Source organism: Teleopsis dalmanni, chromosome 2 (assembly GCF_002237135.1).
Source record: "Teleopsis dalmanni isolate 2A chromosome 2, ASM223713v2, whole genome shotgun sequence".
In the NCBI taxonomy this organism is placed as follows: Eukaryota; Metazoa; Arthropoda; class Insecta; order Diptera; family Diopsidae; genus Teleopsis; species Teleopsis dalmanni.
Window position 1 is genome coordinate 245,285,682 of NC_051847.1, and position 13,175 is coordinate 245,298,856.

Consider the following 13,175-nt stretch of genomic DNA (forward strand, 5'->3'; position numbering starts at 1 on the left):
ATGATAGTATGTACAATATTTATATCAATTGATTTAATGAAATACATTTTCTTTAATAAAATAAATTTTGTCGTCCTGAAAAGGACGGATTAATTGATAGTTAATTCTCCACGTATATGTATTCGTATTTTAATAAATAAAATAAAATAAAATAATTTAAGCCTTCTTTTCTGTTTTCTTTGGCAAAAGTACAGCCTGAATGTTTGGTAGTACACCACCTTGTGCAATTGTAACACCAGACAATAATTTGTTCAATTCTTCATCATTACGTATGGCCAACTGTAAATGACGAGGAATGATTCTTGTCTTCTTATTATCGCGTGCTGCATTGCCAGCCAATTCAAGAACTTCAGCAGCCAAATATTCCATAACGGCAGCTAAGTAGACTGGAGCACCTGCACCAACGCGTTCAGCATAATTGCCTTTACGCAATAATCGATGAATACGACCAACTGGAAATTGTAATCCAGCACGATTTGATCGTGACTTTGCCTTGCCTTTAACTTTACCACCTTTACCACGACCAGACATAGTTGAGTTGAGTTTCTAGTAGTTGAGATTTATAAAAATTGGATCTATTTTTTTTTAATGATGCCGACAAATTATCTCATATACTTTTTCTAAACGCAATTTAAAATAAAAAATTGCTTTAAACTTTCGTTTGAAAAATGTTTATATAGAAACGGAAATTGCTCCAAATCGACGATTAAAATTTAAAATCAGAAATCATGCCACCAAAAACTAGCGGAAAAGCAGCCAAAAAAGATGGAAAGGCTCAGAAAAATATAACCAAAAACGATAAGAAGAAGAAGCGCAGGAGGAAGGAGAGCTATGCTATCTACATTTATAAAGTGTTAAAGCAAGTCCACCCCGATACTGGTATATCATCGAAAGCCATGAGCATCATGAACAGCTTCGTGAATGACATATTCGAACGTATTGCTGCTGAGGCTTCGCGCTTAGCACACTACAATAAGCGCTCCACCATTACTAGTCGGGAGATTCAAACTGCTGTTCGTCTTTTACTTCCCGGTGAACTGGCTAAGCACGCAGTTAGTGAAGGAACAAAAGCTGTCACTAAGTATACTAGTTCCAAGTAAATTGCGTTATATCAAACAAACACCACTTATTCAAAAGGCCCTTTTCAGGGCCACAAAAATATTCAATTGAGTTGATAATTTATCTATATTATAAATATGTATAGAGCCCTGAAATTATTTACGAAAACTGACAGGCTTATCAACACCGCGTTATTGAATCTCAGAATGGTTACAAGCTCCTCGGGGAGGTATGCAGATCTGATAAAGTTATAAACAATAATCCAGACAAGGCGTAAAGAGGGGTTAAGAAGAAACCTCGTAGTTAATAGAAAGTAAAAGTGCTCAAGTGCACTGACTCAACTAGCCTCAACATAATAATAATATAAATATGATATATATTTTGTTTTTGATATTTCTTTTAAAAGGCTACTGATAGAAGAAAAAAATAAAAAAAAACTTTGACAGTCTCTTCATGAATTATCAGCTATCGTTTGGTTGTTAGTGAATAAATGATTCAATCAACAAATTAATTTCTGTCGGTTTTGAGGATCTTACAGTTTTTTAATCATGGATAATATAACCTGCTAAATAGAGTTAACTCTTGAATTAACGAGTCTTAATCCTTATCATCAGTCTTAGTACTATCATCGCTTTTAAATTGATATATTCTATATTTACATTCGTGCTTTAAATTTGAAAACATAAATATAGTATTTGTTCCTTGTCATTCATTCTATGATACCATACAATTTCATGGGATAGATAAGCTCTTTTACAACTCATTCCTTAAGCGTTCTTTTAGTAAGTTCAAGTCTTACATTATGGCTTCTGATGCTTTCTGCTTACAGCAAAAGAAAAATAAAATATATTGATTCAATTAAATGTTATGACGTGAAACATTCTATGTCTAATGATACACTATATGATACTAATAATAGTATACATATGATGCTAACATTATACATATTAATATATGTTATGCTACTTCTAATAGCAATGTCTATACTACATCTATATGATATAATTTATCATTATCTCTTTTCTTTGAATAAACTTACTATGCAACAATTGCATTTACATTTTGCTTATTTTATTTTCGTAGTCAAAAATAAGCAATTGAAAATAGTTAAGCAATTTCAAACCCTGGATAAGTCATGTCATTTATTTATCTCTTTTCTTTATATAATTTTGGTCCTGAAAAGGACCGATTTTTGTATATTTATAAAATTATATTGCTTCCAATCTTAAGCACGTTCTCCACGAATACGTCTAGCCAATTGAATATCTTTTGGCATAATTGTAACGCGTTTGGCATGAATTGCGCATAAGTTAGTATCTTCAAAAAGACCCACTAAGTATGCTTCGCTAGCTTCTTGAAGAGCCATTACAGCAGAACTCTGGAAACGTAAATCAGTTTTGAAATCTTGTGCAATTTCACGGACCAAACGCTGGAATGGCAATTTGCGAATCAAGAGCTCAGTACTCTTTTGGTAGCGACGAATTTCACGTAAAGCTACAGTTCCTGGACGATAACGATGTGGTTTTTTCACACCTCCAGTAGCTGGTGCACTTTTACGTGCGGCTTTGGTAGCCAATTGTTTTCGTGGTGCCTTACCACCAGTCGATTTACGAGCAGTTTGCTTTGTACGAGCCATAATTTATGAGATATGTTACAATATGGTATTTTAAAAAATAGCGCAATTGAATAGCTCAATTTTCTCATCATACCTGGATGTTCTGTTTCAACTATTCACATGTTTTAACATTCATTGTTTCTCATATTGCTTATTCTTTTTGTTTTGTTTTCTTTTGTTTTGTTTTGTTTTACTCAATCTTTTTCATATCTTTCATAGTGCTTATGTTTTCTATAAATAGTCGTCAATCATCCGTCGTCACTTCATTTATTGTTTGAATTTGAATTCGAACGGTTCTACCATATCTATAAAAATTTAAATACAAAATGACAGGTCGTGGTAAAGGTGGCAAAGGATTAGGAAAAGGTGGTGCTAAGCGTCACCGCAAAGTTCTTCGTGATAACATCCAAGGTATTACGAAACCAGCTATCAGACGTTTAGCTCGCCGAGGCGGAGTTAAGCGTATTTCTGGTTTGATTTATGAAGAAACTCGTGGAGTATTGAAAGTATTTTTGGAAAATGTGATCCGTGATGCTGTTACATACACAGAACATGCCAAAAGGAAGACTGTTACAGCCATGGATGTCGTATATGCTTTAAAGAGACAAGGCCGTACCTTATACGGTTTTGGAGGTTAAGCAAATAATCAATTATTGATTTAATAATGCAATAATATATTGCCCAATGGTCCTTTTCAGGACCCAAATAATCTTACACTTAAAGAGATAAATTTACATATATATGTGTTGGTATTTTTCTAATATTATAAAAAAAATAAAATTTATTATTAGCTTGGTCGATTGATGTCTGTCGAGTATAATTGATAATTAAAATGATCAGTTTAACAGAGTCCAAAATATTTATTATTATAATTCTCAATTTCTTTGTTACATTAGCAGTATATATGTGGACTAGCTTCTTACGGGCTTAATTATAATTCTCATTCAATTTTTTTATAGAATAAGATAAATAGAACTGACGTATATAAGTAATTTGCGGACTGTTAGATATTGCAGTTTGAAGTTTCCACACAATGGTGTGAAAATTTTCTCCATTCATTCCTAAGAGGTGGTTTTAGTGAATTCAAATCTCACACTGAATCTGAATCTTAATCTTAATCAAAATCCAAGTGTTCAACAAGCAAAATGATTGCGGGGAAAATGAAAGTGAAAAAAATTCGTATATGAATTAAGTGAATTATGACAATATTATATAAAGAAAAGAAATAAAAGAACTTGTTATTGAAATAAATTAGAATATTTTAAAATTATCTTTAAGTAATTTGCAGCGTCTTGCAAGTGAGTACCGAGTGTGGTGTGTTAGTTATAAATTAACAAGTGTAATTAGAAGCATTATATAATAATAAATAAAATTAGCATAAACCACTATTTTTATTTATTTAAAATAGAATTTAAAAATGAAATTAAGTGAATAAAATATATACAAGTGAGTATTTCATCAAATAAATGACATATTTTGATATATAATATTTTATGGTCATTACTATAATAAATAAATAATTGGATATTAAATATAATAGAATAAGATAAATATTTATTAACTTAAGAATGATGTGAAGTATTGCACATAATGTCTAAATAAGAGAATATAATTTTTTTAAATGCATAAAGAATTTTTGTTTGCTTATTAGAGATTAAATTTATAGCGCATTACAGAATAAAAGAATCTCTTCATATTATTCATGAGGTATTATTAAAAGAAATGATCGTGCACTATGACAAGGTATATTGTGCCCATTACTCGGGTTAGAATGTTTCTCCAAGTCCGTTTTCTTTAATGAAAGACAATATAAAGTCCTAGTCTTGAATATTTATGATCCATGAAATACCCTCCTAGGTGTTTATTCCGTTTGTGCATCAGTGGACACTACCCAAGCACATGGTATACAGTTTCTCTCTTCTCTACAGTATCTGCAGTCTGAGTTGGATTGAATTCCTAACTTCGATAGGTGATTATTCAATCTTTAGTGACCGGTCATTAATAAACGCAATAGGTATACCATATACTAAAACATTTTATAAAATAAATAAATAAATAAATAAATAATGAATCTTCTTATCTTCTTTTTACACATATTTTGTAGCCCTAAAAAGGGCTGTTTTGATGAATTTAAAGTTTGATTTTTAAAATTATTTTTTTGCAGCAGTTTTCTTGACTGATGTTTTTTTAACGGCAGTTTTTTTAGGTTTTGCGGCCGCTTTAGCTTTTGTAGAAGTAGACTTTGGTTTAGCTGGCTTAGCCTTAACAGATCCAATCTTTTTAACACTTTTAACTTTAGCTTTTTCAGTTTTTTTCTTTTCAACACTCTTCTTAGCTGCCGCAGATTTCTTAGGTTTTTTCTCTCCAGATACCTTTGCCTTTGACTTTTTAGTACCTGCAGATGATGCAGTAACCTTCTTCTTCGTAACACCTGATGGCACCTTCTTTTTCTTACCCTCGACAGACGATTTAGGAGACTTAGCAGCAGCAGCTGATAATTTAAATGAACCAGATGCACCTTTTCCTTTTGTTTGTATCAATTTGCCATTAGCTACAGCAGTTTTCAAATATTTTTTAATAAATGGAGCCAATTTCTGGGCATCACATTTATATGTGGCACTTATATACTTTTTAATTGCCAACAATGAAGATCCGCTGCGTTCCTTCAAGTTCTTGATAGATGCATCAACCATTTGTTGTGTTGATGGATGAGATGGAGCTGCAGAAGGTTTTTTTACTTTTGTTGCCTTTTTAACAGCAACTTTCTTTTCAGGAACGGCAGTTACCTCCTTTGGAGAATCTGTATTTGCAACGGCAACAGCTTCAGACATATTTGCTTTTTAATATTCCGTAATATTCTTACTTATGAATATTTTTTCACATTTTTATGGTAGCTTAGCTCACTTTGTACGAAGCGCCGAGAAGAGCGCATTTATAAAAATTTTTCATTAATACATATTTCTACTGAGTTTGAAAAAATTTTTCAACATTTATTATTAATTTTAAATAGACCAAGTAAATTAAACACAATTATTTAAATCAAATTAAGTAAAGAAGATATTGAATATTTTATTACATTCATTTTTATACTAATTATAATTATATAAAATATATAAAAATTGGTTTAAACTTTAAATTTTGTAAATCTATAGTTGAACTTGTTAATAAATTAGAATATTTTAAAGTTATCTTTTGTATAATTTATATATTAAATTATTTATTAAATAGTTTATTCAATTCTCTGTTAAATTATATATATGGTTTTATATATTTCATATATTTATAAATGCAAATTTAATAAAACACGAGATGCATAAAAACGTCAGTTTTAACATTTTGAATGCTTATGTTTTATCCTATTTTGAAATATTAACTCAATTTATATAAAAGTTTAAAATTTTAAAGCACTAATATTATCACTTTTAATTATATCAAATAGTGTCTATTTGAGATTAGATATCCATCCATAATGTTAACATGTTACATTGAATTCGTTTACTTTAAAATATGTTTTAAGATTTTCTATACGTATTATTTTTAAAATTTTATTACAAGTTTTAAATAATTTTTAATCATGTGAAAAATTATTATATATAAACGTTATTAATAACATATCAGCAATTAAATTTATAGTTTTCAATATCATTCGAATAACAACTGTACGTATCCTACTTAATAGAATTCATAAAAAAAAATTATATCTACATACATGATTAAAAATATATAAGAATGAAATCATTTTACTTTTTCTTTTATAATTATAATTTAATCATTTAACTTTGACTATTATAAGTATTTTATTAAATATGTATATTTAAAAAAAATGTTCTTTTTATTACTTTATAATTAAAATAAAATTAAAATTAAATGTGCGTATTCTAACATTTTTATAAGGAGTGATATACGACATAAAATGTTAAAATTTAAGATGAATTTTTTTATAAACTAACATGGATATGGATAACATTTAAATAGATACTGAAGTATATATATAAACTTGCGGCTGCAATCTTCCATAGTCATTCCTAAGAGCTAGTTTTAGTAGGTTCAAGACTCACACAGTGGCTTCGGATGTTTTCCATCTACTGCCATAAATCTTTTATAAAATATAGAATATTTTATAAAACTAATTCAGATACAAATTTTAAAAACTCTACCTTTAAATAATTTATCTATAATAATAAATATTACAATACCAAAATATTGAAATAGTAACTATGATAATAATAGTAAACATTTAGGCCGTGTGCGAGTTCGAGTATATTTAGGGGAAATAGTCAATTATGTCGGTATGGCAGCGATTGTTGGTACATACCAGAATTTCTAATGAGATAAATTAGGTGTTACCATTTTGAAAATTTTATAAGATGTTTAGTAAATAAATAAATAAATTTTAAAACTTTTAAAAGAAAAATAATTATTTTTTATATGTTTCCTTCTTTATATTATGAATATTAATGTTTTTTAATAATTGTATCACATTTATTTAATAATAAATACAAATATTTGGCACAAAATTATTAAGTTCTTGATTTCAAAAAGGTAATTATGAAACTTTATGCTATTGACCTGGCAACGTTATTTGTTTTGTACATTTTTATTAGTAACAAATATAATATTAATATTATTGTAACTTAGATTATACTACCTGCGAAGATTTATGTATCTATTTACTGATACGCGAATCTATGATAAATATTAAAAAATTCTTAATAATATAAAGGGTTAGGCGATTGAAGTGTTACAAATTACACAGAGATATGTTTGTCAAACTGATATTGCCAACTACGTCAAATTCATATGAATGACAGCTATTTATATTGTTTACAAATTACCACAAGCATTTGCGTCTAAGTTTTATAGAACTAATATTATTCGAAATGGAATTAAAAAATAAGTGTGATTGCATTATATTTGGTTGGAAAATTACAACTAGCTATTGTGCTTGAGCTCAAATATCTCAATGTGAATAAAATGTTTGTGTATCGTACCTTAAATCGTTATAATAGCTCAGGCAGAGTCACCAAATGCTATAGTGGTGGACAAAAAAAAAACAGCAACATTGCCTAAAATGGTTCGGAAAGTGAAGGCTCGACTTAAACGAAATCCACGTCGTAGTACTAATCAAATGGCCAAAGAACCGATAATATCTGAACGAAGCATCTGACGCATTTTCCAAAATAAGCTCAAGGTAAAGCTTTAAAAGTTCCAAGGCACAAGATCTTGCACCAAAGCAACAAAAAGTTAAACTCGAATGAGCAAAGGAGTTGTTACGCTGGGCCAATTTGGAGAGCAAGTTGAGAACTAAAAAATAAGCCAGTTTCGATACGCTGAAGAAAGCTTTTATTCAGGAATAGGCCAAAATACTGGAAGATCACAGCCATAGTCAAGACAAAAGGTGGCCACATCAAGCTAGAGTGAATGGATTGTGAAATTTTAATTATTTTCACAAATTTTTGTAATTTGAATCAATAAAAAAACCTGATTTCTAGGAAGTCAATTGGAACGCATACACACTCGTATGTATAAAAACTGGTTAATACCTGCTGCCCAAAAACAAAAAAAAAAATTATTACTATGTAGCAAAACGCAGTGTTAAGTTATACACTAACAATGCTATGTATTTTATCTGTTATGTAGGCTGATTTACAATTTTCGAAGATTTCGATTTCATGAAGGTCTTCCAGGAATGTAACGGAACAGAAGGGCGAGGCAAGAAATGATTGATTGTTAAGTGTTTTAAAGTATGGCTTGTGTAAGTTAGTAGGGTAGGTATGATAGTATGTACAATATTTATATCAATTGATTTAATGAAATACATTTTCTTTAATAAAATAAATTTTGTCGTCCTGAAAAGGACGGATTAATTGATAGTTAATTCTCCACGTATATGTATTCGTATTTTAATAAATAAAATAAAATAATTTAAGCCTTCTTTTCTGTTTTCTTTGGCAAAAGTACAGCCTGAATGTTTGGTAGTACACCACCTTGTGCAATTGTAACACCAGACAATAATTTGTTCAATTCTTCATCATTACGTATGGCCAACTGTAAATGACGAGGAATGATTCTTGTCTTCTTATTATCGCGTGCTGCATTGCCAGCCAATTCAAGAACTTCAGCAGCCAAATATTCCATAACGGCAGCTAAGTAGACTGGAGCACCTGCACCAACGCGTTCAGCATAATTGCCTTTACGCAATAATCGATGAATACGACCAACTGGAAATTGTAATCCAGCACGATTTGATCGTGACTTTGCCTTGCCTTTAACTTTACCACCTTTACCACGACCAGACATAGTTGAGTTGAGTTTCTAGTAGTTGAGATTTATAAAAATTGGATCTATTTTTTTTTAATGATGCCGACAAATTATCTCATATACTTTTTCTAAACGCAATTTAAAATAAAAAATTGCTTTAAACTTTCGTTTGAAAAATGTTTATATAGAAACGGAAATTGCCCCAAATCGACGATTAAAATTTAAAATCAGAAATCATGCCACCAAAAACTAGCGGAAAAGCAGCCAAAAAAGATGGAAAGGCTCAGAAAAATATAACCAAAAACGATAAGAAGAAGAAGCGCAGGAGGAAGGAGAGCTATGCTATCTACATTTATAAAGTGTTAAAGCAAGTCCACCCCGATACTGGTATATCATCGAAAGCCATGAGCATCATGAACAGCTTCGTGAATGACATATTCGAACGTATTGCTGCTGAGGCTTCGCGCTTAGCACACTACAATAAGCGCTCCACCATTACTAGTCGGGAGATTCAAACTGCTGTTCGTCTTTTACTTCCCGGTGAACTGGCTAAGCACGCAGTTAGTGAAGGAACAAAAGCTGTCACTAAGTATACTAGTTCCAAGTAAATTGCGTTATATCAAACAAACACCACTTATTCAAAAGGCCCTTTTCAGGGCCACAAAAATATTCAATTGAGTTGATAATTTCTCTATATTATAAATATGTATAGATTCCTGAAATTATTTACGAAAACTGACAGGCTTACCAATACCGCGTTATTGAATCTCAGAATGGTTGCAAGCTCCTCGGGGAGGTACGCAGATCTGATAAAGTTATAAACAATAATCCAGACAAGGATTATTGTTAATAGAAAGTAAAAGTGCTCAAGTGCACTGACTCAATTAACCTCAACATAATAATAATATAAATATGATATATATTTTGTTTTTGATATTTCTTTTAAGAGGCTACTGATAGAAGAAAAAAAATAAAAAAAAACTTTGACAGTCTCTTCATGAATTATCAGCTATCGTTTGGTTGTTAGTGAATAAATGATTCAATCAACAAATTAATTTCTGTCAGTTTTGACGATCTTACAGTTTTTTGATCATGGATAATATAACCTGCTAAATAGAGTTAACTCTTGAATTAACGAGTGTTAATCCTTATCATCAGTCTTAGTACTATCATCGCTTTTAAATTGATATATTCTATATTTGCATTCGTGCTTTAAATTTGAAAACATACAATTTCATGGGAGCTCTTTTACAACTCATTCCTTAAACGTTCTTTTAGTAAGTTCAAGTCATTTACATTACATTATGGCTTTTGATGCTTTCTGCTTACAGCAAAAGAAAAATAAAACATATTGATTCAATTAAATGTTATGACGTGAAACATTCTATGTCTAATGATATACTATATGATACTAATAATAGTATACATATGATACATATTAATATATATTATGCTACTTCTAATAGCTATGTCTATACTATATCTATATGATATAATTTATCATTATCTCTTTTCTTTGAATAAACTTACTATTATAATTGTTGCATTTACATTTACATTTACATTTTGCTTATTTTATTTTCATAGTCAAAAATAAGCAATTGAAAATAGTCAAGCAATTTCAAACCCTGGATAAGTCATGTCATTTATTTATCTCTTTTCTTTATATAATTTTGGTCCTGAAAAGGACCGATTTTTGTATATTTATAAAATTATATTGCTTCCAATCTTAAGCACGTTCTCCACGAATACGTCTAGCCAATTGAATATCTTTTGGCATAATTGTAACGCGTTTGGCATGAATTGCGCATAAGTTAGTATCTTCAAAAAGACCCACTAAGTATGCTTCGCTAGCTTCTTGAAGAGCCATTACAGCAGAACTCTGGAAACGTAAATCAGTTTTGAAATCTTGTGCAATTTCACGGACCAAACGCTGGAATGGCAATTTGCGAATCAAGAGCTCAGTACTCTTTTGGTAGCGACGAATTTCACGTAAAGCTACAGTTCCTGGACGATAACGATGTGGTTTTTTCACACCTCCAGTAGCTGGTGCACTTTTACGTGCGGCTTTGGTAGCCAATTGTTTTCGTGGTGCCTTACCACCAGTCGATTTACGAGCAGTTTGCTTTGTACGAGCCATAATTTATGAGATATGTTACAATATGGTATTTTAAAAAATAGCGCAATTGAATAGCTCAATTTTCTCATCATACCTGGATGTTCTGTTTCAACTATTCACATGTTTTAACATTCATTGTTTCTCATATTGCTTATTCTTTTTGTTTTGTTTTCTTATGTTTTGTTTTGTTTTACCCAATATTTTTCATATCTTTCGTAGTGCTTATATTTTCTATAAATAGTCGTCAATCATCTGTCGTCACTTCATTTATTGTTTGAATTTGAATTCGAACGGTTCTACCATATCTATAAAAATTTAAATACAAAATGACTGGTCGTGGTAAAGGTGGCAAAGGATTAGGAAAAGGTGGTGCTAAGCGTCACCGCAAAGTTCTTCGTGATAACATCCAAGGAATTACGAAACCAGCTATCAGACGTTTAGCTCGCCGAGGCGGAGTTAAGCGTATTTCTGGTTTGATTTATGAAGAAACTCGTGGAGTATTGAAAGTATTTTTGGAAAATGTGATCCGTGATGCTGTTACATACACAGAACATGCCAAAAGGAAGACTGTTACAGCCATGGATGTCGTATATGCTTTAAAGAGACAAGGCCGTACCTTATACGGTTTTGGAGGTTAAGCAAATAATCAATTATTGATTTAATAATGCAATAATATATTGCCCAATGGTCCTTTTCAGGACCCAAATAATCTTACACTTAAAGAGATAAATTTACATATATATGTGTTGGTATTTTTCTAATATTATAAAAAAAATAAAATTTATTATTAGCCTGATCGGTTTATGTCTGTCGAGTATAATTTATAATTAAAATGATCAGTTTAACAAAGTACAAAATATTTATTATAATTCTCAATTTCTTTGTTACATTAGCAGTATATATGTGGACTAGCTTCTTACGGGCTTAATTATAATTCTCATTCAATTTTTTTATAGAATAAGATAAATAGAACTGACGTATATGAGTAATTTGCGGACTGTTAGATATTGCAGTTTGAAGTTTCCACACAATGGTGTGAAAATTTTCTCCATTCATTCCTAAGAGGTGGTTTTAGTGAATTCAAATCTCACACTGAATCTGAATCTTAATCTTAATCCAAATCCAAGTGTTCAACAAGCAAACTGCTTCCGGGGAAAATGAAAGTGAAAAAAATTCGTATATGAATTAAGTGAATTATGACAATATTATATAAAGAAAAGAAATAAAAGAACTTGTTATTGAAATAAATTAGAATATTTTAAAGTTATCTTTAAGTAATTTGCAGCGTCTTGCAAGTGAGTACCGAGTGTGGTGTGTTAGTTATAAATTAACAAGTGTAATTAGAAGCATTATATAATAATAAATAAAATTAGCATAAACCACTATTTTTATTTATTTAAAATAGAATTTAAAAATGAAATTAAGTGAATAAAATATATACAAGTGAGTATTTCATCAAATAAATGACATATTTTGATATATAATATTTTATGGTCATTACTATAATAAATAAATAATTGGATATTAAATATAATAGAATAAGATAAATATTTATTAACTTAAGAATGATGTGAAGTATTGCACATAATGTCTAAATAAGAGAATATAATTTTTTTAAATGCATAAAGAATTTTTGTTTGCTTATTAGAGATTAAATTTATAGCGCATTACAGAATAAAAGAATTTCTTCATATTATTCATGAGGTATTATTAAAAGAAATGATCGTGCACTGTGACCTACAAGGTATATTGTGCCCATTACTCGGGTTAGAGTGTTTCTCCAAGTCCGTTTTCTTTAATAAAAGACAATATAAAGTCCATCTTTCCTAGTCTTGAATATTTATGATCCATGAAATACCCTCCTAGGTGTTTATTCCGTTTGTGCATCAGTGGGCACTACCCAAGCACATGGTATGCAGTTTCTCTCTTCTCTACAGTATCTGCAGTCTGAGTTGGATTGAATTCCTAACTTCGATAGGTGATTATTCAATCTTTAGTGACCGGTCATTAATAAACGCAATAGGTATACCATATACTAAAACATTTTATAAAATAAATAAATAAATAAATAAATAATGAATCTTCTTATCTTCTTTTTACACATATTTTGTAGCCCTAAAA

General features: G+C 30.1%; 6 protein-coding genes across 6 annotated transcripts; 3 read left to right on the plus strand and 3 right to left on the minus strand.

The window, feature by feature from the left end:
- Positions 1-156: 156 nt before the first annotated feature.
- LOC119677277 (histone H2A) lies at positions 157-531 on the minus strand. The gene has a single exon (XM_038088550.1). The coding sequence runs from the start codon at positions 529-531 to the stop codon at positions 157-159; it is 375 nt and encodes a 124-aa protein (XP_037944478.1).
- A 175-nt stretch (positions 532-706) lies between these two features.
- LOC119686209 (histone H2B) lies at positions 707-1,148 on the plus strand. The gene has a single exon (XM_038100720.1). The coding sequence runs from the start codon at positions 729-731 to the stop codon at positions 1,098-1,100; it is 372 nt and encodes a 123-aa protein (XP_037956648.1). The 5' UTR covers positions 707-728; the 3' UTR covers positions 1,101-1,148.
- Positions 1,149-2,257: 1,109 nt separating this feature from the next.
- Positions 2,258-11,156, minus strand: LOC119677278 (histone H3.v1-like). The gene is made up of 4 exons (XM_038088551.1): positions 10,671-11,156; positions 8,662-8,929; positions 4,999-5,510; positions 2,258-2,698 (listed from the first exon to the last, which is right to left on the minus strand). Exons 1-4 carry the CDS (start codon positions 11,073-11,075, stop codon positions 2,285-2,287), a joined length of 1,599 nt encoding a protein of 532 aa, XP_037944479.1. The 5' UTR covers positions 11,076-11,156; the 3' UTR covers positions 2,258-2,284.
- On the minus strand, positions 4,810-5,541 carry LOC119678726 (histone H1-like). Its single transcript, XM_038090727.1, has one exon. It carries the CDS (start codon positions 5,503-5,505, stop codon positions 4,825-4,827), a length of 681 nt encoding a protein of 226 aa, XP_037946655.1. The 5' UTR covers positions 5,506-5,541; the 3' UTR covers positions 4,810-4,824.
- LOC119678728 (histone H2B) lies at positions 9,157-9,591 on the plus strand. Its single transcript, XM_038090728.1, has one exon. It carries the CDS (start codon positions 9,172-9,174, stop codon positions 9,541-9,543), a length of 372 nt encoding a protein of 123 aa, XP_037946656.1. The 5' UTR covers positions 9,157-9,171; the 3' UTR covers positions 9,544-9,591.
- A 224-nt stretch (positions 11,157-11,380) lies between the features above and the next one.
- Positions 11,381-11,692, plus strand: LOC119677279 (histone H4). Its single transcript, XM_038088552.1, has one exon. It carries the CDS (start codon positions 11,381-11,383, stop codon positions 11,690-11,692), a length of 312 nt encoding a protein of 103 aa, XP_037944480.1.
- The last annotated feature ends 1,483 nt before the right edge of the window (positions 11,693-13,175 follow it).